Source organism: Ixodes scapularis, unplaced genomic scaffold (genome assembly GCF_016920785.2).
Source record: "Ixodes scapularis isolate PalLabHiFi unplaced genomic scaffold, ASM1692078v2 PGA_scaffold3__209_contigs__length_174095766, whole genome shotgun sequence".
NCBI classification, from domain to species: domain Eukaryota; kingdom Metazoa; phylum Arthropoda; class Arachnida; order Ixodida; family Ixodidae; genus Ixodes; species Ixodes scapularis.
This window is the reverse complement of record NW_024609868.1, coordinates 116,353,346-116,378,492: the sequence shown is the minus strand read 5'-3', so window position 1 is coordinate 116,378,492 and position 25,147 is coordinate 116,353,346. Positions and strand designations below refer to the sequence as shown.

Here is a 25,147-nt window from a genome sequence, read left to right as displayed (position 1 = left end):
GTCCCTTCCGAGTCCGTGCAGAATAGGATCTCAATGCTGTTGTTAGAAGTAGTTTTTTCTTTCCATCGCAATAAAGCGCATATCCTTGTCATCACCACTGGCGGTCTCGTGGCTGCCGCAACGGGGTAAATATTTTCGGCTGATGCCGGAGCTTTGGAGGGGGTGGGTGCTTAAGCTATAATTTTCAGAATTCCCAAGTTTGGGAAATGTTAATGGTGGGCACTTGTACGAAGTTGGCGCTTCCGCGGTATTTTATGGTAGCAAACAAAAGATGTGGTCGGTGAAACTCCACAACAGCATGTGTCTACAAAACGAGTTTTTGCAGAATGTGTTTCTACTTAACGAGTCTCGATGAAATATTTGCCGGCGAAACGAGTCCTGACTAAATGAGCCTTGACGAAACGAGCCCGACGAAATGAGCCTCAACGAAATGAGCCTTAACAAAACGAGTCCTGACCAAATGATAACCAATGAAACGATTTTCGACAAAACGAGCCCCGACGAAACGAGCCCCAACAAAACGAGCCTCAACGAAACGAGCCTCAATGAAACAAGCCTTGACAAAACAAGTCAAGACAAAACGAGTCGAGACAAAATAATACGGAGCCATAGGCCGCACAAGAGAAAGCCGCAACTTCAAATGCCTAATGAGTGCACATCAGAATACATTTTTTCTATCACCAATTTCCAATAATTTTAAGGTGCCATATTGGCACCAACCCTTTTGAACGCTAGGCCATATGACCTTGCCAATAAAAATGTTACGTACCAACCGTCTTTGCGCTGGTGAAGTTAGCTTAGTAGTCTTTTTCTGCACTTCACAGTTATGAGCGTTGAGCGAAATGGTACAGCCATAATAATCTATCAGTGCAACACTCAAATGCAAAAACACCGCTCAAATGAAATTATCGCCTCACTTTGTGTTCTTCGAAATCCCGCTGGCCGAAAAAGCAGCAATGACGCCACCGTTGAGTTCGTCTTTCAGCTGGTCCCCCTCCTTGACCAGGCGTCCTGGCAGGCACCTCCTTGCAACTGCAGGAGAACGGAGCAGTTATTTTGCAAACGTCTGATCAACAACAGTTATAAAAAAAAAAGAGTTCTGATGAATTGAAGAAACTGCGTGCATTTGGATTAAATTCAGGATGCAGTCAAGATGCATAACATGCCCGAGTTACTATCTGTTTGCCTTGCTGGGGCTATATGTAAGGAAATCTGCTAACTGTACATAAATTAGTAGTATACCAACTTAGTGATGGGATGTCTGCCAAGATGGAGCAAGAGACGCTTCATACAGAACAGCATATTTAAGTTGCTAATATTAGTTCTTACAATATAAAAGCAAATTTTTACATGCATTTTTCAAATGCTAGTGCTAGTTTATATGCCACATAAAAGTACTTTTTTATGGCTGATACACCAAACCAATTAACCCTATCCGGCGAACTGCAGCGAAGGACTGGGAATTAATTTAAACTGCCAAGCAATCTACGTGTAAATGAAATCTTAGTTACTTAGGCTCATCTGCAATAAGCCTCCGTTAAATTGCAAACTCCTCAAAAGAGATTAGGGCAGCCAACTAAGGATCTATAGGCCAGTGCTTTGCCTTATAGCCATAAAGTGTTTGAAATATAGTTTTTGTGTTTGTGCTCAACTATAACAACTTCACCACAAAAGGTTTTTGAATTTCAGCGGCTTCATGATGATTATTCCATTCTATCAGTACAGTCCACTCAACTGCATATTTTAACAACTTGCAGACATTTATATCTAAAATGTGTGCCTAATTTTCATTTATGAATGTCCAAAAGATTTAATTTCAGCGGCTTCATAATGATTATTCCATTCTATCGGTACAGTCCACTCAACTGCATATTTTTAACAACTTGCAGACATTTATATCTAAAATGTGTGCCTAATTTTCATTTATGAATGTCCAAAAGATTTAATTTACAATTCTCCAATCAATTATGAATGCACAACTTGGTGTCGAATCCATAACAGCTCAAGTTAATTGTTATATGCAAAACATGATGGCCTTAAAAAAACAAAAGTGCATCCCCATTCTTTCTTACTATACACTCACTGAGACTTAAGAACAGATTTAGGTGACAATGCTGCGTAGTCAACAACAAGCACAAAAAAGTGGACTTGTAGAATCAACATTTAAATTAGTAAATTTCAACAAAATGCCACGTCACCAGGTGAGGGACAAACACCAGATAGATAGGGTGTTCATGCCTCACCTGGTACATAAAAGACCAAATCAGGCACAATGTTTTTCAAAGAGTTTTGGAAGTCACTAAAATTCCTCAGTACGTAACTGCATCTGTATAATGCTTACGAGAACAAAAAGTCATATTTCTACATTTGGTTTTGAAAAAAAAGTCCTTAAACCATATAGCAACATGCCATGAGTGAATGTGGACATCAAGTAGCACTTTAAGAGGGTTTTACTAAAACAAGGGTATTTGAACACATATTATATTTTATAAACCAAAGCTCAAAGATGCAAGAAAAGAAGCATATGCAAGGAAACAACAAAAAGCCGCAAAAAAGCAGAATGCAATACTTGCCAAATAATGAGGTACTAACTACTACTATACAGGGCATTTGCTTCTAGCTGCATCACATTTCTAAAAAAAAAAATAGGAGTTGCATTAGAACACTTACTTTTTGGATTAGCTTACCCAACTTGACGACTACTAAAAACAAGTTTGTTTGTGCCATTAGGTGGCTAATTGATGGACATATTTTAATTAACTTTTTAATTAATGACTTTAAGGGCATAATGCATTTATAACATTTATGTTCAACCTCCAGGCTGTATGCCCCAACCACAAGCTCTAATAAACATGCAAGCATTTGGGCACTACCGGCCAAATTTTAGTTACAAAGGCTTCCTCAAACCGAAACTAACTTGGGAAAGGGCGCAGCGACGTCAATATCTCTGCCCTCACGTAGTGTCACAGTAATGACATCCCTGTATGTGACGCGGGCACCCCCACCAACACTATCGCGATATGTTTATCTTTTCTTTTTTCACTTTCGGTGCAAGTTGTAAATCTCAGCGTCTGCTGTCCACGTGCCCTTTCATCCTCATCCCGTAGGCACCACGCTGCGACCCTTGCCTTCTTTATCGATACAATAAAAGTTGTTTTGCAAAAGTGTGCAAATAGCATTAAGGATCGATAAATGCTGCGTCATCCCCCGCTTCTCTCGTAGAAAACGCCACAAATTTGGCGCCGACAGCAGACGCCAAGATGTACAGTTGACACTGAAAGAATATAAGCGAAAATCCAAAGATAAACATACCGCAATAGTGCTGGCGGGGCTGCCGCATCACAGGTAACGTCGTTACTGCGACGCTACGCGAGGGCGGACATAATGGTGTCACTGTCGCTCTTTTCTAAACTAGTTTCGGTTTCAGGAAGCCCGCGGAACTAAAATAATTTGGCTGGTAGTGCTCAAATCCTTTCATGTTTATTACGGCTTGCAGTTGGAGCGTACAGCCTGAAGGTTGGATATCGATTTCATAAATGCAACATGACCTCTAAAGCCAATAATTAAAAGGTTCATTAAAATATCTCTGATAATTAGCCGCCTAACTGCACAAACAACCTTGTTTCTAGTGGTCGCCAAGTCGGGTAAGCTAATCCAAGTAAAAGTGCCTAAAGCAACTTTTATTTTTTAAGAAATTTGGTGCACCTAAAAAAAAAACACCTTGTGTGAGAATTGTGTTAAAACTATGTACTATACAGATGTACTATAAAAAGCCAAGTATATGGCAAAACCAAAGTAACGTGTGCTAAAAGCCTTTAGCAATGCATCATCATTAATTAAACAGTTTTTTCTCGGAAATTTTATTAACCTCATATGTCTTCATATAAATTATTAATATCAGTAAAATAAAGTGACACTCAAAAAGAGCCCAAATAATGAAGTAATCTGAAAGTATTAGGAACTGCGGAGCAACATTCACGAAAGACTGGTGCATAGATAGAGGAGTTTACCTTTCAACGCATAACCTCGAGGAAGACAATATTGCCTCGTATTGAAGACTCTAAACTGCGCTTCCCGACGCTTCAGTAGAACTTCTCTACCAGTAGTAAATTTTTGTAGAAAACAATTGCATTTTCTCACATCTATCTGGTTCGATTTCTACCGTCAGTGACCCTGACTTGTTCAATCAATTGTTTGCTGTTACCTTATTAGTACTGTTCCTTTGCTACAGTTTTACTCCCTATTTGTCCTCGAGTCTTCTCTCCCCCTCTTAAATGCCTTCAGGTCCTGAGGGAACATCCAACAAATGAATAAATAATTAAACAGATGTTATCAGTACCTAGAAATACCTGCACTAGTATAACAAGCATACTTAACCAGTTTTACTTCGCTACAGAGGTTATGCTGCAAATTTTATGCGAAGATGCATGCCACGCAAAGATTCTTTCAGAAGTCTAATTATTATGGCCCATGCAGGTGCACGCACTCAGTGGGGTGCATAGTGTAGAGTAAGACGTTGGCAGTATTGCAGTGCTGGTGGTGTTTGGTGTCAGTTCGGCATCCATTCTCATTCCTGGGGTGCAGGCTAAGCAGACGGCGAGAGAGGCCGCTCCGCGTACCCACTTACTCACAGGGGGCTCTGGCTCCAGCAGTTGGGCCAGACGACGGCCCTGGCATTTTGAGACGACGTTGAGAAAGGAGGAGAGAAGGACGGAGAGAGAGAGAGAGGCGGGACAGAGAGAGATCATGTGAACGAGAGGACTGCACTCTCGTGCCGGGGAGACCGATGAAAATGCACCGCAAACCGAACGAAAGGAGTACGGTATTCAGTTCGAGTATGGACAGTCTGTACTTACCGCTGCTGCTTTTGAGGTAATACTTAGCACAGCGCTGGTCCTTGTTGACGAGGTCATCAACCTGCAGGTACCAGTGAGGACAGTCATTAGAGTAATTAATTCCACCACTTAAGAATGATTTAGAGCTAGCAGGACAATATCTTTCATGGACTCGGGAGTCTTCTGGAAAGAGTCAATTTTCACTTGACTTGGGACGATCGACAGAAGAAGCGAACATGCGAATTTTGAAGAGACCATTGAACGATTGAGAATGCTAGGGTGATGATGAGGAAACTCTTCATAATGTCATAAGGAGAATGAAAAAAAAAAGGAAAAGGAAGTGTTATTGTTTAGGTTAGTTTCAGCTTAAATTCTGACGGCACTATAAGTCCTTGTTACTACTCAATCCGCTTTCCAGTCCAAAACGGAAAGTCGGCGATTGGCAGCGTGCTGCCACAAGAAGCCTTTACTCAGAAAAAAAAAAAAAAAATAGTGGGGCTATCCGATTACAAGGAATTATCCATCTAGTTGAGCTTCCAAGATAGGCAACAATAGAGGATGGACAACAAAGCAAAACCCCAAAAGTACCCCTCCAAAAAAGCTCCAACATCCCATAACTAAACACCTGAGGCACGAAGAGTGCCACATGAACATCGCAAAAGTAATGCAATTTACAAGGAAGAGTGAGAAGAAGCATACTCTTTTCTTACTGCCAGCAACTGTTTCCTTGCCTTTTTAATTGAGCCCAACTCAATATAAGGTTTCAACTCGAAATTATGACAAAATAAAGCTATTGCTCTCAATATAATACCCATTTGTAGTCGCCGGCAGACTGAGAATGGCAGAGAGAACCTCTAGTACTCCCACCTTGAGCAAAAGTTTCTTACATTCAATACTGCTTCGGTGCTATGTGGGCGTTAAGCAAGCCCTGCCATTCTTATCCTGTCAGCTGTCACAGGTTTTAGTCCCGTGCCATTGAGATTCAATATGTGCGGCGTGGTTGTGAAACATCACAGGCTGGTTTGTAGGTGTGGCAGCCAATTGTTGACAATATCTTGGCGCATAATCATTGTAATTTGGTGCAGGGTAAGAAATAAAAATCAAGATGATTTAAATTGTGATTTAAATCATAGCAGTTTTACTGGAATAATTTAAATCAAACCCTCCACACAAAAAAAAAAATTCCCAAAAAACTTTTTTATTTGGTGTGTCCATTATTTTAAACATTTTCTGTCAAATTGTTTTGTATTTAGCTAAAATAATCACAAAGCAAGAAAGATTGCGGCAGGTTGAACGCAAGCCAAAAGCAGCGCTCACCTGAGCAAATCGAAACATTGAGTTTTCTTTTTGACCTTTTACTTCATAAAAAAAAAAAAAAAGCCATGTTGCGAGGAAATATAAACGTAAAACATGCTATTATGCTAAAATGTTGCGCAAGTTACAGGAAGCACATGTACACGTCATTCTCAATATGGTGACATACCGCGGGCTAGACGATGCAATGGCGGTGCAGGACGAACCAACATCGCGATGAACGGGAGTACGCTACTTCGGCACTGTCATTTGTGGCATTGGCCAATCGATCTTCAAGCGCAGAACATCATTGAGCGGAAGGGATATTGGTGCGAAACGATTGTACTGTCAAGACCGGTTATAACGAAGTCGGTTATAACGAAATAGCAGCTACAGCGAAGCAATCAAGATTTCCGATTGCCGTTTTTGCACTTCGTTAACCGAAGTCGGTTATAACGAAATAGCGGATATAGCGAAGTGATTTCCGATTGCCGTTGACTTCATTATAACCGGTCTCGACAGTACGATGAACGGTGCATGCAACTTCAGCGTCTGCTTCAAACACCGGTAAAGCGGAGGAAACAAAAATTGCGATCGGGTGTAAGCTACAAGACTTCCAGCCCTGAACTTCTGTGCTCGTGTTTTGATTTTGCTTTCGAACAGTTGAATTTTTTGGCTTTATTGCTCTGCAGAAAAATACTTGATTGGGTAGTCTACTGGCACCACATTAAATTTCCTAGCAAATATTAAACTATAAACATTTTTGGGAGGTGTCAGTGTCTCTTCAAAAGAGCTGTGCAACAATTTTAACGCTGAAAGAATTGGCATCGTTTACTCTCGACACTGTTTACCTTGTCATAAAGGACAGAAAACACATCTTCTTCCTTCGAATTGTTGCAATTCCGCCGCATAGTCGCGAGACAGAAATTAAAATATTTCCCAACCTGCAGCCGCGAGCGGCGGCCATGAGAACTATGTGGCATGACCTCAACGGGGGAGTTGTAAAAAGATAGGAAGCTGTGCAAATACCTGCTCGATAAAAGGTAATTTTTCTATACATCTTGTCGTTCCAACATAACTATAAATGCATCAAAAACCCGGTATCATTGATAAAACTTTCATTGTATGCAGTTTTAGTGGTGCCATCTATCCGAGGTCAACAAAACCATCAGCTCTATCTGCTACCGCGAACAGCCGCCAGAAGCCGGAGGGGAAAGGGGGCAGATAAAGGGAGAGAGCTTCACCGTAAATATGCGCGTCCCCCATTTACGTCACAGCGCACGTGACTTAGAAGGTGAAGAAGGAGTTGAGAGGTGCCGAAAACCTTTGTCAATTTTTAAAATGAAAACTACAACATGCAGGCAAATGCGTTTTTTTTTTTCTTTACTTCAGAGAGGTCAAGACAAAAACTCCCAAATAGTTTAAGCAAAGCACTGAAATTGTTGTACAGCTCTTTTAAGGAGGTTATATGTTACTCAATGTTTTGCCATCACAAGTTAGTTCAAGTCACTGAAACGGTTAAGGAGAGCTTAAAGAAAACAAAAAGTGGAGTTTTTTTAAATGCTGACAAGCAATTTTTACATAGTTAGAAAAATGAGCTGCATGTGTGCAGTAATAACAGAACTACAATAATGACTAAACACATTTTTCTCGCATATTTGTAAAATGCACTGAAAGACTATCATTTTGACATATTTTGCGTGGCTGTACATCATGTAGTTCGTTGGTAAATAATTTGAGAACGTGTCCCTAAAACATGTTCATTTGACGTGTTTCGTAAATTTTTTTTGCATAAAAATATTTTATTATAATTTTTAATATTCCGTGTACATGTAAACCCTCCATAAAATAAGTAAAAAACATATTAATACATGCATCCTTAGCTGTGAAATTGACGGCTGTGCAAAGTACCATAACAAAACCTTGGCAACCTCCACGCTTCTTTGACCTGACATGGCAACACCGATATTGTATGCAAATTCCTCACCAAGCTGCCATGCAATTTAGTTTCAATGGCAATTTCTTGCTGCACAAAGCTTTGTGAGATAAGCCTGTCTATAGTGCAGAGTTAACCAATTGTAATGTAGCAGCCCCCCACGAAAATTAGGGTGTCTAGGTGAAATATAAGAGTTTTTTACCGTTACAGACTTGTCCAAAGGATCGACTCCGTACTGGCAGATGAGCTTCGATCGCAATTCATCCTTGTTACCTTTGGCATTATCGACAGAAAATGTTTCATTTGGACAGCGTTCTACGCACACCTGAAACGACAGAAGAAATGGAAAACAAGGTTAACCACCAAATGCTCAAAAGCGAACAAAAGCAGGTAGAACGCCTACAGAACTTTAGAGAAACCCTCGAGACTGGAAAAAAGAAGAAGGACTACACAAAAAACAAAGTCTTAAACACAGCTGAATGTTATTCCACAGAAGTTTGTGTTTATATAGAGTTTTACTGCCCCCCTACCAAAAGAAAAGAGAAGGAAAGTGAGAACACTCTTTAGACAAATGCATAAGACCTTGAAGGACTTGGCAGAAAACCGAAAAAAGTTGGGTCGAACCTTAATGATTTCACCCGAACATCCTGGTAAGGCAAACAAAGAAAACTAGAACCCCCCTTACCCGGAACAAACCAACAGGCCCGTCGGCAAAAACCTCGAACTTCTAAACACTCAAATGAACACAAAACAAAAGAAAGGACACAGAAAGATAGAGAGCTAGGGACAATAAAGGACCATACCGACACATAGGTTGGTGGGTGACATTGCTCAAAACAAAACAGGGCAATCAGATTTGTAGAAATCTTCTTAACTTCATGTCTAAGCTAAGGGACAGAGTATTAACTGCATTAGCATGATTAACGATAATGAGACTCTTTTACTAACTGTTTGTGGTCATCTCTCTCGGTTAAGATAACTGAGGTGGAATGCCAAAGCGGTACACAATTATTACATTCAATCACATGTTTTGACAACTCTGAGTAGGGGTCCCTGTTCTTAACGCAACGTTTGTGTTCGTTTAAACGGTCATTGAGGCAATGTTTGGTTTACCCTATGTGGCCGAGGTCACAATCGAAAGGAATTCTGTAGACTACACCAGACACACAATTAACAACTTTTTCTCTGTGCTGTTTAGCACATGGAGTCTTCGTGGAAATAAACGGCGTCAATCTATTTAGCCTAAAATCATTCTTAAACAATGTGCCGATACTGTAACGGTTGCCAACTGATTTTAGATTGTGGGAGATGCGATAGAAAAAAGGAAGAACTATACCGTATTTACTCGAGTAATAGCCGCACTGCTTACGCAGAAAACCTGAGGTTTCGCTTTTCCGCGGAGCACGCAGATTGCCAATCACCGCGATCGACAGCATGATTCCAGTTGTTTACAGGACATAGATAACGTTTTCGTGCGAAGATACCATTTGTGAAGTTTGCATTTGTATGGAGAATTGTGTTCTTCATCTTGTTATTTGCTATGTTATTTATGAAAAACGCAATGATTGGCTGTATATGTGTTCTGTGGGAATGCAGACGCAAGGGCCTTGTTCATAAATAGTGCGGCTATTACTCAAGTAAATATGGTATGTGTTTGGTGGGTTCGAGAGTCCCCCGAGTTTTTTCTTTTTAAGTGAAACAAGATACAACAACTGTTTGGAAAGATAATCTTTCGGATAGCTACAATAAAACGGTCAAAAAGGCGTTGTAGCGAAGACCTAATAGAACACGAACACTATCTTTTCATAGCACTCTTCACAAGGTTTCGCACAATGCCAGAAATCACATTTATCGAATGGCAGCTACAAAAAAGGTAGAATTGCTTTGATGTAGTTTTGCCATATTGCCAACACACTCTAGACGGAGTTTACAACTGAATATCTAAAAACTGCAGGTGATCGCTTTTTTTGCCTTTCCACTGAAAACTGCAGCTCAGGGGCACTTTCACACACAAAGCCTTGTAACGATGCGGAAAAAAAAGGGTCAGTAGTGCAAACCAAAATGTCGTCCACATAACGTCTTATAAGTATGTCATCAGGAGACATGTTCTGAATGAAACCATGGAGTAAAAGATCTAAAGAACCTAGGTAAGTCTCTGAAAGAACTGGGGCTACTGCTGAACCAATACATACTCCTTGTTTCTGGATAAAGATTTTATCATTATACTTCATTACCATTGCCTGTAGATATAACTCTAAAATTCTGAGGAGATCCGACACAGCGATTCGGGACTGTAATTGAAACCTGACAAGATCATTTCCCCAAAATTGACTAACATGACTGAGTGAAGTTTTAGTTTCAAGCGAATAATAGACGTCCTTTATGTTCATCGTAAAAATAGAGAAAGGCCTGCCATGGAACGGTTGTAACTCTGTAACCAAATCATCTAAGCAGCACAGAGACAACGGACCTCTGACCTCCAAAACTGAAAGTGCACCTTGAAGATAAGAAGGAACAACTTTTGCCATGTACTATTTTCATTGACTACTTACTACACGGAGAGGAAAGTCGCCTTACGATCCTTGAGGAAAAACTTAATATTAAAAGTAGCACAAGATACTATACCATTCAGCTTTGAGACCAAAGACGGAAACTCACTCTCATTAAGCATGCCAACAACTTTGCTCTTAATATGTTTCAAATTTCCGTCAAACTGTTTGAAGACCCCTACGGCTATGTCAGATTTTTTTCGAAACTCATTTATTGGCAACACAGCAAATTTCCAAGGTTTGACGGTTTCAAGGAGTGTGATCTTTTTCCCTTAGCTCCTTCTTCACTAAAGCAATTTTTCAAAAATCTCCCTGATCAGTCCTAAAAGATAACACAACCAAGGAGGACATTCTTTTCAACGTCGATGAAAAAAGTGTGTTCTTTCCCGCAGCACCTCTTTGCTCTATAAAGTTTTGAAGAGTGGTAGAAATAAGGGATTTTATTAGGGCTGGGCAATTGATCAAGTAACTTCCCAATTAATCAATTAAAAGTTTAATTGTGACAAATTTCTGAAATCAGTCAGTCAGTTACGTTAGGAGTTGGAAAAATTTGTGGATTTAGCAGTGTTCTCTTCTATGATTAAGCACTTTAGCATTTCATATTGCCACGCGCGTCACCGAGCGATCATGTGCATGGTCAAATGGTTACCGCACGTGACTATCGTGTGGAAGGAAGGTTCCCACTGGCGACGTCACGATGAAGTTTCTTCATCGCTTTTTCCAGCATAGACAGACTGGGTTCCATTCCAGCGAGCGGAATGTTCTTTTACTTATTCTTCCAACCTGGCGTTCTCGTGAGTTTGAGAACATTCTCGTCTGATCGAGTTTTGAATGTTCTATGCGCCGAACGTTCTGGGCCGAATGTTCCAGAAACCCACGCGGCTACTAAAGGTGCTCTGCGTGGTGAGCCGCAGTCAGGCTCGCTCTAGCACTCGATCCTGCTGCTTCGCCGACATCGACGTCTGTGAAGCTAAGTTGTTTCTATTTTATTTTGGGCACAAGTTCGCCCCATTAAACGTTTAGTTTTTTCAGTTATTCTTCGCTTCATCATTTGTCATTTGTCACAATATGACTATGATCCAGAACAAATATGAGGAAGAAATAAAAATGCAAAACTATTCATGTTTACGATTGCTTTCACACATTTTCTTCTTGAGGACGGTACAGCATCAAGTTCCAGACATATATTCCCCCATTGATGACAAAATAAACAAACAGTAAGAAAAGACAATGTGTAGTTTTGACACTTCTTTATATTTATACCTAAAGGTGAAAACGACCGATTAATTGATTAAGTAGGTAATTAAAAAGTACCAATTAATTGAGTTGAACATTTCAACCAACACCCAGGCCCCATTTTTATAAGTTTAGTATATCCGTAAACAAATGCCTTAGCACCACTGTAAAGTTGTTGAGTATCTTAGTCAAGGCATCAATCATTCATAAAATATCAAATAAATATAAAACAACAAATATTAAAATATATTTAAACAATGACCAAATAACTAAGCACCAGACGTCAACCTACCTGAGGTGTGTTACAAATGAGTGACGGAAGCAGATCGCCAGGCTTGTAGGCCCTTTGCAAGCACTTGGTGATGTCAAAAAAGTAAAGGTACTTTTTGTCCCTGAAAAAGATGAGAAAAGAATGAACAATTGCAAAGTATGTTAGATTGTGAATTACCTTACAGAAATTAATTTCTTTTTTTCTAACTAACACGGCTTCCGTAAAGAGAAGTCGTGTGAAACTCAGTTATTTGAATTTATCACTGATATCCATGACAACATTCATTCACAAACGCAAACTGACGCTATCTTTATCGATTTTTCGAAAGCGTTTGATCGGGTCCCGCACCTGCGTTTGATAAGTAAACTTAAGTCACTTAACATGCATCAGTCTCTTGTAGACTGGATCAAAGAATTCCTTTCTGAAAGAACTCAATCAGTCTCGATCCATAACGACTCATCTCGAAGTATCTCAGTAAAATCCGGTGTCCCGCAAGGCTCCATCCTCGGCCCTCTTCTCTTTTTAATTTACATTAATGATCTACCTAACTTAATTTGTTCAAAAATTCGACTATACGCTGACGACTGCGTAATATACAGGCGCATTATCTCGAACGAAGATAGCTTCGCCCTCCAGCGTGACCTTGATTCGCTATGGTTATGGTGCGTTAAATGGCAAATGGATATCAATATTACAAAGACCAAGCTTCTTACTTTTGCTACAATTAAGTCTAAGTCTGCCTTTGATTATAAAGTTAATGGTGCAATTCTTGAAAATGTAACTCATTACAAATACCTCGGAGTATTTCTAACGGATAATCTCGACTGGAAAATGCATATTGATCATATTGTGAGCAAAGCGAATCAATCTCTAGGGTATCTTAGGAGGAACTTGTTTTTAGCACCAAGTGACGTTCGATTGTTAGATTACAAATCTTTTATTCTTTCAAAACTAGAATATGCGAGCATTATGGAGCCCATGGCAAGATTATTTAATTAGAAAAATAGAGTCTGTTCAGAACAGAGCCGTACGTTTTATTCTTAGAGATTATTCCTTTACGTCGAGTGTGACAGCACTAAAAACAAGAGCTGACCTCGTTCCTTTATGTAATAGACGGAAAGTATCACGACTGGCTTTTCTTCATCGCGTGTATTATTACAACGCTGTCCTTAAAAGTCAACTTTTACTGCCGCCCCATAGGATTTTTCCTCGGCATGATCACCGTCATAAAATTAGGCTACCCTTATGTCGCACTAAGCATTTTTCAGAGTCGCCCTTGATCTTGGCTATTCATGAATGGAATGACCTCCCTGAAAGTGTGGTTGATATCTCGGACTGTGCACAGTTTAGGAGTGTATGTGAAGAATTATTTAAGTCAGTTTAATTTTATACGCTCTCTGGTGTGTAGCTGTTGTGTATATAGTATGCTGTGTATGTGTGCGCGATCTGTCGCGTGCTGTTTTCAATGTTAGTGTTTTCTTGTTTTTGCAGCGAACTTTTTCTTTTGTCTCTCCCCCCCTCATGTAATGCCTCCGGGGGCTTTGAGGGAACAATAAATGAAATGAAATGAAATGAAACCATGCATCCTGGATTCGTGTTAAGATGAATGCAGGAATTACTTAGGAAGTTAGTCCTTTTTTTTTCGTTACATTCAGCTACAAGAGCTATAGTTCTGTGCGAAAATGTGAGGACAGTAGCCCTTCTGCAGGCCAGTTGCACACAACAGATGCCTCTTTTAAAGTCCATATAGGTGACATTCACTTGACGTCACTCGCTAGGTTCGCTGGCATCGCCCACCACGGTCGCCATCTTCGAGGTCTCTTGCTATCGCGAATGCCATCTGGCCGGACCTTTTGAGCGAGGTTTAGCAGTATTTTACAACTTTAAAGGGTCTTTTTGACCGAAACTAGGGGTTATTCTTATACTTTGGTGCTTTTGAAGCGCCGTGGGAGTATTTTTTGTGTGTTTTAGTTCGTTTTCGTAGCTATCGCACTCGTTTACCGCGGCCGCGTTGCTCCCTCGGCTCCATGAAGCGCTCCGTGTCGCCCGCCGTGCCGACGGCGGTAGCTCTTGCAAGAACTAATTTTTCTACTTTGGTGCTTTTGTAGCACGGTGTGATTACTCTTTGTTTTGTTTTGCTAGTTTCTTTATTGTTTTTCTCTAGCGGATTTTCTGTACTACGGCCGTGTAACCGTGTTGCTCCATCGCCGTTGTGTCGTACATACGTCGTGCCTTCGGTGTTCGTTCCTGTGCAGAAACATACCGTGCGGCTCACAGAGTGCGCAGCTTATGAAAAATGCGGCGCATTTTTCATTAGCCCAAGCGATTTAAAAACCGCATGTAAGCGATTTGGCGAGCGGGAAGACAAGCGACGGCGACCCGCTTCGCTGCCGCTCGGTCACTCGCGCGACGAGGCAAACCGCATGAAAGCGACGGGAGCACACGACCAAGGGGATGAGCGCTAAGTTTTCTAGAAATCCCAAAACCGAGCTACGCGACGAGTGACAGTGAAGGGTGAACCGCATGTAAGCGATTTAGCGAGCGACGGAGATTTCTCGCGGTCGGTCGTCGCGTCGCTCGGTTTTTGGATTTCTAGAAAGGGTCGCTTATCGCCTTGGTCGCTCGCTCCCGTCGCTTTCATGCGGTTTGCCACGTCGCGCGAGTGACAGCGAAGCGGGTCGTCGTCGCTTGCCTCGTCGCTGTCGCTCGTCTCGTCCCGTTGCTCGCCAAATTGCTTACATGCGGTTCAGCCTTTACACACAGTACTCGGCGGCAACAAGCAAAACGGCCCGCCCCCGACATCAATTTTTCTTCTCTCTTCTGTTCAACGAAGCTTCAACGATATGAAATTAGCACACACTAGCAGCGGACGACCGCGTAGCGTACCCAAGCTAGAGCACTATATAGCTCCTACGGAGCAGAGTAGCGCAATCCTTTGAACCCCGTGTTTTGCCGACAACATGGCCGACAGAGCGGCTCGGCGCGAGTCACGTGGTACTCAGGGTTCCAGGAGGTGGCCCGCCCTATGGGAGAATACATGGAGATCGACACAACACGGCTGATTAAAAAATGAACGGCGAGTTCACACTTTTCAAAACTAGTCTGTCGTGAAGTTAGTAAAGCACTAAACACTTTATCAAAGTTTTAATAATATCGGATGCGTGTGCAAATTTTGAGAAGGCGATTTCCAAGGCAATGGCGTTTGAAGCAGACGATTTTTGCTCGCAGCGGAGATGGGCTTTTCGGGTTGGCCGGAGCGGGTCACGTGAATGGTGTGACGTCGCCGTGTCGTCTGCTGCATGATGCCGCTCAGGCAATTTTTAAAAAAAAGTCATGTCCTTGCGGGGCACAAAACTTAGCACAAATTATTCTAAAATGTTCCATTATTATGTCAAAAATAATTGCCATTCCGTACAACTCCACAATACTGAAGAAACAACGATTTTCTCACGTTCTCCATGCATTTCTGACCACAGTTGGAACCTCCGGGCGTTCGCCGCTAGTCGCCGAGAGGCGGCGTTCTAGATTGCGCTACTCTGCTCCGAAGGAGCTATAGGACCTTTGTCCGGAAGTGCTCTTTTTAGCCTCGACCGCAAGGAGCAAAAGCGAACAATAATCTCGAACCCAGACGCTCACGGGGAGGGGGGGCTGCGTCGGCCTGCGCCGCCGGTTCCCGTTGAGGGCTTCTTCGCTGGTGTGCCGACTGCCGTTTCGCCGGCATCGGTCCTGTTTACCGCGGTATGTGAGTATAGTGCCCGTAATGTGAGAGCCGTGTGTCCATACGCCACTTTGCCGTTGTTGGTTTTCATCTAGCCGAGCCAGAAAACATCTCGCGACGAGTTGACCGCGCCGCGAGTGACGAAGAAGCAAACATGGCGACGGTTTGTGCGATTGCTTTGGTGGCTCCGGTGTTGAGTGTCTTCAACGTCCTCGTGAGAAGATCCCCCGCCCTTCGAAGTTATCGCAGGCACCACGAGTGGCACGAAAGATGTGGAATCATCGTCTCAACTACAAATAAGCAGGCCTGCACGAGCAACAACGACGTCGAGCAGGCGCTCGGCACAGTTGTGTCGTCAGATGTTCTACAACGCCGAGATATTTTCATTTATCATTTGGAATGGCTTCAAGAGTGGGAAATTAATCTATTTCGCAGATTGTTAACGCCGAGGTGAGTGCCCTCCGTTGCAGTGCCGTTGTCGCGCGAAGTGCAGAGAAAACCGGGTGGCGATGGCGGCGGTGCTCTTTGATCGCTTTGATCTTGCGCCGTCGGGTTCATGGAGTCCGGAGTAAACGTACTGTACGTACGTGCGTCTGCTGGATCGGTGTTTTGGACTGCCACAAAACTCTTTCTCGCGGGCATTTACCTTGTGAAGCTTAGTAGCTCATTACATTTCGTCGTCGACTGCGCTCATTTGACTACGACGGACGAGCCTGCGTGATGTGAATTTCACTGTCTAAGATCCTTGGTGTGCTATAACGAGGGCTAATAAAATATCACCGCGAACTTCTGAACAAACGAGTCGAAGTTTCGTCTGTTATCATAACTGATCGCCTGTCACAATATTAATCAGTAGCGTTCCTAGACTCCGTTCCCACAGGCACCGTGCTTCGTTGCCCGATAGTAAGTGTCTCCTGGTACTTCGTGGAATTCCAGCTCCCACTTCAAGTAAGTACCATCCTTTAGAACTGGCAATTAATAGTTTCGAACCCAGACGCTCGCAGTGTGTGTTTGTGTGTGGGGGGGACGCGTGCTAACATACTCGGAGCCCTCGTTTACGTCGCTTCGCAGCGGCAGACAAGGCGCCACATTACAAAAGAAAGCTAATCCGAGCTGTCTATGTAACTAGACCCATTCGCTACTCATTCGATGAAACGTCGTCGTCTCGTTTTCATTCGCTAAAACGGCGTTCGATCAAGTGAACGCCTCCCACTTATTTCGGCTCGGCAGAGCCGCGCTGCCGCAGAAAGGCAAGCAAATCGCGAAAATCGGTCTCAAACGTGCCACGAATGTAATGTATACAAGAAGCCAACAATCAAGCACTTGAAAGGTACAAGAAAGCGGTAGCGAAATATTTACTACGCAATGAACCCGGACTGAAACGCGGATGTCAAGGGTCAGCAGACACCGAGAACATTTAAGACAAGAAAGGTTTTCTCTTGTTTTCTTGATCGAGATGGGTTCTCGAATGTTCACGACATCTTATCTGTTGAAGAACGGGTCGCGGAGGCTTCTCGTGAAGACATATCGTTCACGATGTGTCGGTGCATTCGGACAGCCTGCCGCATCCAGCTCCCCAAAGCAACGCAGCCGACGCAGCCCCCCCCTCCTGCCTGCCAGTTCTCTCCGCGTGGTGGCGCGAGCGTAGATAAACATGGCGGCGCCCTGGAATTGGCGCGGACACTGGTCTATAGCTCCTTCGGAGCAGAGTAGCGCAATCTAGAACGCCGCCTCTCGGCGACTAGCGGCGAACGCCCGGAGGTTCCAACTGTGGTCAGAAATGCATGGAGAACGTGAGAAAATCGTTGTTTCTTCAGTATTGTGGAGTTGTACGGAATGGCAATTATTTTTGACATAATAATGGAACATTTTAGAATAATTTGTGCTAAGTTTTGTGCCCCGCAAGGACATGACTTTTTTTTAAAAATTGCCTGAGCGGCATCATGCAGCAGACGACACGGCGACGTCACACCATTCACGTGACCGGCTCCGGCCAACCCGAAAAGCCCATCTCCGCTGCGAGCAAAAATCGTCTGCTTCAAACGCCATTGCCTTGGAAATCGCCTTCTCAAAATTTGCACACGCATCCGATATTATTAAAACTTTGATAAAGTGTTTAGTGCTTTACTAACTTCACGACAGACTCGTTTTGAAAAGTGTGAACTCGCCGTTCATTTTTTAATCAGCCGTGTTGTGTCGATCTCCATGTATTCTCCCATAGGGCGGGCCACCTCCTGGAACCCTGAGTACCACGTGACTCGCGCCGAGCCGCTCTGTCGGCCATGTTGTCGGCAAAACACGGGGTTCAAAGGATTGCGCTACTCTGCTCCGTAGGAGCTATATAGTGCTCTAACCCAAGCCAGTCAAACCGAGACCTCGAAGATGGCGGATCGACGGTGGCGCTCCCTGGCAAAATCGAACCTGCAGGCTCAGTGAATACCACCTATACCCTTAGCCATTTATATATAAAAAGAATTTAACGCTTCAAACTCTGCAGCATGCTGGCAACCTCGGGAGATCGAACCAAGGATGACCAGTCTATGTTTTATATGAATTAATTATTTTTCTATGTCATCCCAAGTTTATGATAAAAAGTCAACAAATATGTTCTGTCATAATTTTTTTAATTATATACTATCAAACACCACGAACTAATTCTGCTTTCATTTATGGTAATGTTATAGAACATCGTGCTCATGAGGTTTGAGCAAATTGAAAATTCCGACTGGGCAAATGTGAATTAACCTACAATTAAATTGCCTTTATGTACAAAACAAGACATGCAAAATTAAACACTTTTCTACAATATGCTCAAATTAGTAGATTTAGTGTGTAGTTGGCAATATAGCTACTCTCTTAGCTTTTAATAACCTAAATGGAACAAAAATGGATAGAGACATATGCTAAACTGATAATACAGGAAGCTGTTAATTTACATCACAAACTGCTCCATGGATTGACTTAAAAAAGGGGGTCAGTGTGCTTTCAATGTGAATGAATGCTCAAATAATAAAACAGCTGACGCAAATTTCAGAATGATAAACTTTCTTAAATGGCATCAAAAAGTTTATTTATTCAGTGCTCCCCCCGTGTTAACGAGTAAATATATCCGGAAACTGTATGCGCGCGCTCTCAAAGCGTTTTGTAGCATCGTGTGCGCTCCATCTTGCGCACTGAAAAACGTAAATTATCTTTTCCTATATTTTGTTGTTGTTGTTTTTCTTTTGTCGCCAACGGTTTGGTTGTTCGGCGCCAAAGCCGGCTCGAAGCTTTCTCGACGCGCGCTCTCAAAGCGGCCCTTCTCTGTAGCATCGTGTGCGGTCCATCTTGCGCGTCGGAAAACGCAAATTCTCTTTTCCTTTTTTTTTTTTTTTGTGTGTGTGTGTGTGTCGTCGGGTTGATTTTGGCTTGGCGCCAAAGTCGGCTCGAAAAACGTTTTTTTTTTTTTTTTTTTTTTTTTGTGTGTGTGTGCGCGATTTTCTGGGGACGTGACGTTTAGTTACGCTGCTCTTGGAAGCATGTATCTGGACACGCGTTTCAAGCGCAGACGGCATCAGACCATCCGTGAGTGCTTTGGACAATAACAGGAAGTTTAATTTTAACCGTTTTTTCTGTCCTTTTTTTAATCCAATCATTCGGATAATTCGACCAAATTTCAAGGTCCCGTCGAGGTCGAATTAACAAAAGTTTACTGTAGTAAAAAATTTAATTCCGGCAAAAAAAAAAAAAAAGTGTAAGCTCACTTGTTGTAAACATCGGGCGATTATATTTGAACATAGATTAAATTAAGAATCTTCACCAGTACTCGCCCCGGTTTATGTCATCGGCGATCATCCTGTTGGTCTTCAATATAAACGTCCGCAGTTCTCTCGAGCGAACAGGCTCAGTGGTGCTTTTGTGGAAATAAATGTAGACTTTCCTAGCTTTAATTTCCTTATCTTAGCCTCGGTCATGCAGTTAACATCTAAAAGCTTTTAACTGCATGATGACCCAGCTAAAGAAACTCATAAACCCACAAATTTACCTAAACAAAAAAGCACAGCACAAGAGAATAATTGCCAATAAGGCTTGGGTACAGAAGTATTAACCGGAGTGACCTCAGTAATAAATCTTAGGTGAAGTTAATGAGGCAGTTCAAAGCCCTATTCAGACAGGGCAGGACCCTCCAGCACTAACGAGTTAAACGAGTTCCAACCCTTTTCTATGCCACGAGAGTCTGGGCCAAAAGGGCGGAGACTCACTCGAACGGCGCCTTCCCACAGATGTTTCCCTGGCTGTCCGTGGGATAGATGAGCCTCTCGGGATTCCCATTTCTGTAGGCTGAAACGAGAATGAAAAGTTGGGCAAACATGTGAATGTTGTGAGACATGTGCATGGTTTACACGTGACCCGTGTGCAAGAAAATGTCATTTAGACGCCCGCAAACCTGGCCTGGCTGTGCCTGAAGTGTAGAAGTTTATGATATGCATGCAATCAGGAGTCCCGCCAAAACATTTGGGTAATACCTTTTGTCCACCGCAGGTACCGACATCTTTAGCTCTAATCTTGATCGCGCAATCATTAAAGGGCCTCTGACACGCCAAAAAAATTCAAAGTGCCCGCCAGTGCCCTGTGACGTAACAGTGTACCGCAAGGTGTCGGGGCGGTCAGAAGGGAGGCATCGACCTACGTCACTAAAAGCAGGTTTGCCGGAAGCCACGTGAGTTTCACTCCTAGTGCTCTCCAAAACCGTGCCTAAGACTTTTTGTTTCTCTGGTTTTCTTTACGAGCGATTGTAGAAAACGGAGTTTCAGTTCCACTAGCTTTTTATCGTTACACCGTTGGTTAGTTTGCGTGCTGAAAAAGTTGAGGACGAAGAGCCAGTGGATCGACGTGATGGAGCTCAATGATGAACGCGTTGCGAGTACAAGCCAGTGTACGAGACTAGGAGTGCATGTCATCAGTCCGATGGTACAGAGCCATACTGAACACAAAACGAGCTATCAAGTTAAAAAAAAAAAAAATTAGAACGCTTTTGGAAATTGGATTGCCAGCATACGACACACTCGATCGCATTGCTGAAGGTTCAGACACCGATGTCGTCAAATCATCGGATACTCTCCAGGCTGAAGATGCCTGCCCATGGGCGTACCAACCGGGGGGACAAGGGGGGCGCTTGCTCCCCCAGTTCTCAGAGTGGGGGGCAAGGCATGTGTTTCGCCCCCCACCCCCACCCCTGAAACAGCCGTCAATGGGCAGGGCAAACACTGACCGGCGGCGACCAAGGGATACCAATTGGGCATCGCCCCCCGGCCCTGGGGGGGAAGGGGGGGGGGGGCGGTCGGGTCGGGTTTGGTTTGCCCCCCCCCCCCCCCCCCCCCCCACACACACACTCAAAAACAAGTTCGTACGCCGCTGTGCCTGCCGCCTCAAGAATACGAACTGATAAGTGTACCAAGTACAAGTAAACGTTGAGAATAATTAGTACGTGTTTTGTCTAGAACATGTGTAGATGGGGTGACCACCCGTCCCGCGATTCGCGGGACTGTCCCGCATTTAGGGCTCGTGTTCCGCGAGAAATTCCGAAATCTTCAACATGTCCCGCATTTCACACTGTCGTAAAATTTACTCTGCGACTTATGGTACTGCCCATCAACGGGGCACGGGGAAGCACCGAGGTCACTGGTAATCATGTGAATCGCAGAGGTGAGCCATTTTCTATCCAAGCATTGCGGGAAGCGACCGTGGTTCTTGCAGGAGAGCCGACGCGCATGCACCGTTGTGCCTCTCCCTTTGGTGAAAAACTACCGTAAGAAAAATTTCTCATCAAAAGTTTAAATATAAAATATTATAATTATTTTCAAATTGCTATGTCAATGCGAAAGGGTTGCTGTGGATTTTGTTTTTAGTAAAAACAGCCAAACTCGCAACGATCGAAAAAGGTCATAATGTTAAAAAAATTTTGTAGGACCATGTTGGTAAAAGTAAGCGTTGATAGAAAACAATGACCCGAAAAAGACTTACTGTTTATTATTTCCACTTGATGCATTCAGTTATTAACAGTCAATTTTTATGTCCTGAATTTCGACACATTTATAACATGTTTGGCACGAAAAATATCACTGGTAGTGGAAATTATTTGAGCTTAATTGCCGCAATACAATTAGCAGGTGTATAAGCAGTACAGGATAATAAATGGGTTAGCAAAGCCTCGGTTCTTTGTGTGCGTGTTCGTAAATTTCCCCTACCCCCTATCCCCCTATCCCCCACCCCCTACCCCCCCCCCCCCCCCCCGCCCCCGCCGCGCGTGTCCCGCATTTCGCTAACAGGAAGGTGGTCACCATATGTGTAGAACTTGTTTACTAGGTTCACTGACTCCTCTTCTTCTACCTTCTTAAATTCACTCTATATGTCTCCATTACCACATCTTCTGCCCTTCGCTGATAACCATGCATCATTGTAACAATGCAGAATGTGAGAAAACAACTAACAAAAGTTGTAGAAAGCAATTAAAAGGTTAAAGAATGAAGTAATGTGCCACCTAACGTTTTTACAAAGAAAAAACTAATAGTGCAAGCACAGAATAAATCATTTTCCAGATAATTCATCAAAACACGAAAAATAGTACTACTAGATAATTAAAAAAGCAAGTGAAAGAGACTGACGGGTAAAAAAAAAAAAACAGAAGTATAATACACATTGTTTAGCCCTTACCATTGAAGGCATTCTCTCTCTATCTTTTGACCCAGACGGGGATTCTAGAATTCTTATTCAATGACCTCACTCCAGTTTTTCACATGTTTCAAACCTAGCAACATGCAGCTGCCCAAAAAAAGAAAGACATCACAACGAACAGAGAAGTAAAGACTAAACACGAGATTGACGCGAACAAACAGATTGACACAAAAACAGCACAAATAAAAAATCTTTCCTTTTATGAAAAGAGAAGGGTTAATCATTTGAGAGCCTCTTTGCGCCACTCACCAAAAAAGGCCACAATGCCCCAGCCGACGAGGAAGAATACAAACAGGAACAGGCAGATGATGTCCGTGCAACTCCTGCATTCACAGAGCGCAGCTGCTTGATTACTCGCAGTTACGGACCAGCCGACACGGGGAAAAGCCGTTAATCGTGGCGGCACGTCGGGCCGTCACTTTCGCTGCGACAACTTACACGTAATGCTGCACGCATAAAGTGTCAGTCAAAAGCGGCGTCTATACCCCGAGCACAGAACCAACGTAAAGAACAACGCAGCTAATTTGGAAATAACTAGACATGTTTACAAATGTAATAAGTACGATGCACTCTGGTCGGGAACGGAAATACTATACACAGAGATTATTTTGGGAAAGGTGTAAAAGAGACAATCCCAGATGACTATTAACATTTCCCAAACTTGGGAATTCCGCAAATTGGGTTCATCTATATACAGCGCCCTTGTATAGATTAACTCAGTTTTCAGTGAAAGTGGAGTGGACGCTCCCCCTGAATTTTACGGTAGTCACGCAACCTTACAGCTTGCGAGTATTTATGAGGGATTTTTAGAGCCTTAGTTATGTGTGTGTGTGTATGTGAGGTGTGCAGATGGTTTTAAGAAAGACGCAGTTCAAATTTTCCCCTTGAAGCTTTTCTTAGTCAAGACTCCTCCGTACAAGAATGAGGTTTATTTTATTTTTACCAGCTCATTTTAAGGTGTGTTCTCCGTCTTTTGTGTATTTACTTGGAGGATTGGTGACCTCATGAGATGAAAGCCAAAGACCCCTTAAGTACAATTTATCTGGTCACAAAGGTTGTTTGTGTTCTCTTTTGAGCTGCAAGTGTGGTTTTTACACGTGAGCTTCAAAACGGGATATTCTGCAGTCTGGTGGCGTTGCGGTGGTGTGTATAACGGGTGTGTTTCAATAAATAAGACACTTGCTGTGCATATTTCTTTTTCAGCCACTGTAAACGCTTTTGCTTCTTCTGCCCCAGTCCCGGTTTAATTTCACAATGTTATATTTCCACCAGCTCACGGACACGCTAATTGCACTTTCGGCAGTCTATACTCCATTTCACTTCATGGTGAGCTACAGCGAGAGCTACCAGACATCCTAGCCAATCCAGCGCTCCGAACACGTCACGTGACTACTCTTGCCATGTGCAACCGTGTGCCCCTCCTAAAGGGCACGTGACACCCGCAAGGCACCCGGTTGGATTCGACGACTCAAGATTACAAAAAGGAGACACAGAAGTTCTAAACGGCTTGAACTCTGCCGAGCCGTAGCTTCACGAGAATGCACCGATTGTGCCATGGCTAGGCCGAAGGTGTGATTATAGTATTGCCTTTTTGTTTTTCTCAGTTTTTCTTGCAGAACTAAAAATTGCCAGAAAATGTCAGAATGCTAGAATGTGATCATATGCAAAACAAACATGGGAGGCAATGCTTGGTATTGAGATACAGAGAACTTCTAAGGCGCGCAAATAAACTTTACGAAGTATGTTGTGTTTCAGCTAACTGTGTCACCGATTTAACAAACCATGAAATTGATCTTTCGAAGAAGGGCACTGTGTGAACATATTTTTTGGCGGCTCATAGTCTCACGTTTTTTGTCGGATACTAGCCACTAGCTTTAGGAGAGTGCTCATGCATGCATGACCTCGCAAACAAAAAGAGTGACTTGCCTGTTCTTGAGTGGTCCCTTGAATTCTGGATCGAATTTGTGTGGCTCTCCTGTGGACATAGAAAAGAATAATACAGTTTTAGAAACGCAATGCAAATATTCTGCCCCATCTGTGGAAGGACTTTCTGCGTACACTATACAATGGACAATGTTTAAGATGTTTGTCCCATTTGTGAAAACAACTAGCCAAAAAGCTTTGTAAATATGTTCACAATATTTGATGTCATAAAAAATATTTCCGAATCCCATTGCAAAATAATTTTAGAGTTACGGTAAATGGTGAAACTTGTATTCCAGCTGGCTCCTGGCCAGGAAAGTTGAAATGCATACTTTTCCTGGCACATATGAGAGTCGATAATTTTGTACAGAAAAATACTGCTACGAGCATACTCTGAAGTTCACGGTGAACTAAAAATAATAAAGTCATTAGTATAATTAAAATGGGCTTTACCCTTGTAGGCAAACAGTTTAAACAGTTTAAACTTGAGACTAGCAAGCAGTATAATAATGTTATGCTAAACCAAAGGACCTGCTAGGCAGAACTGCCTTTTTCCTCTGCTGGCCTTCTCGCAGAAATAAAATGTAATTTTACAGTCAAGTATCTGCAAGGAGTTATCTTGAACATGTTTAATATACATATACAAAGTAGTTTCTTGAATGGAAATAATAA

At 42.7% G+C, this 25,147-nt stretch overlaps 1 protein-coding gene across 2 annotated transcripts in view; it reads right to left on the bottom strand.

Annotated features, from left to right (window-relative positions):
• The window catches only part of LOC8025703 (choline transporter-like protein 4), a 647,806-nt gene that overhangs the window by 24,482 nt on the left and 598,177 nt on the right, over positions 1-25,147 (bottom strand). For both annotated transcript variants that reach the window (XM_042292600.1, XM_029976939.3), the window contains exons 2-8: positions 24,479-24,527; positions 22,802-22,875; positions 20,080-20,158; positions 12,142-12,241; positions 8,267-8,389; positions 4,857-4,917; positions 918-1,032 (exon numbers count right to left, since the gene is read on the bottom strand). In XM_042292600.1, the coding sequence (XP_042148534.1) occupies positions 918-1,032; positions 4,857-4,917; positions 8,267-8,389; positions 12,142-12,241; positions 20,080-20,158; positions 22,802-22,875; positions 24,479-24,527 (601 nt within the window). The remainder of the gene's footprint in view (positions 1-917; positions 1,033-4,856; positions 4,918-8,266; positions 8,390-12,141; positions 12,242-20,079; positions 20,159-22,801; positions 22,876-24,478; positions 24,528-25,147) is intronic.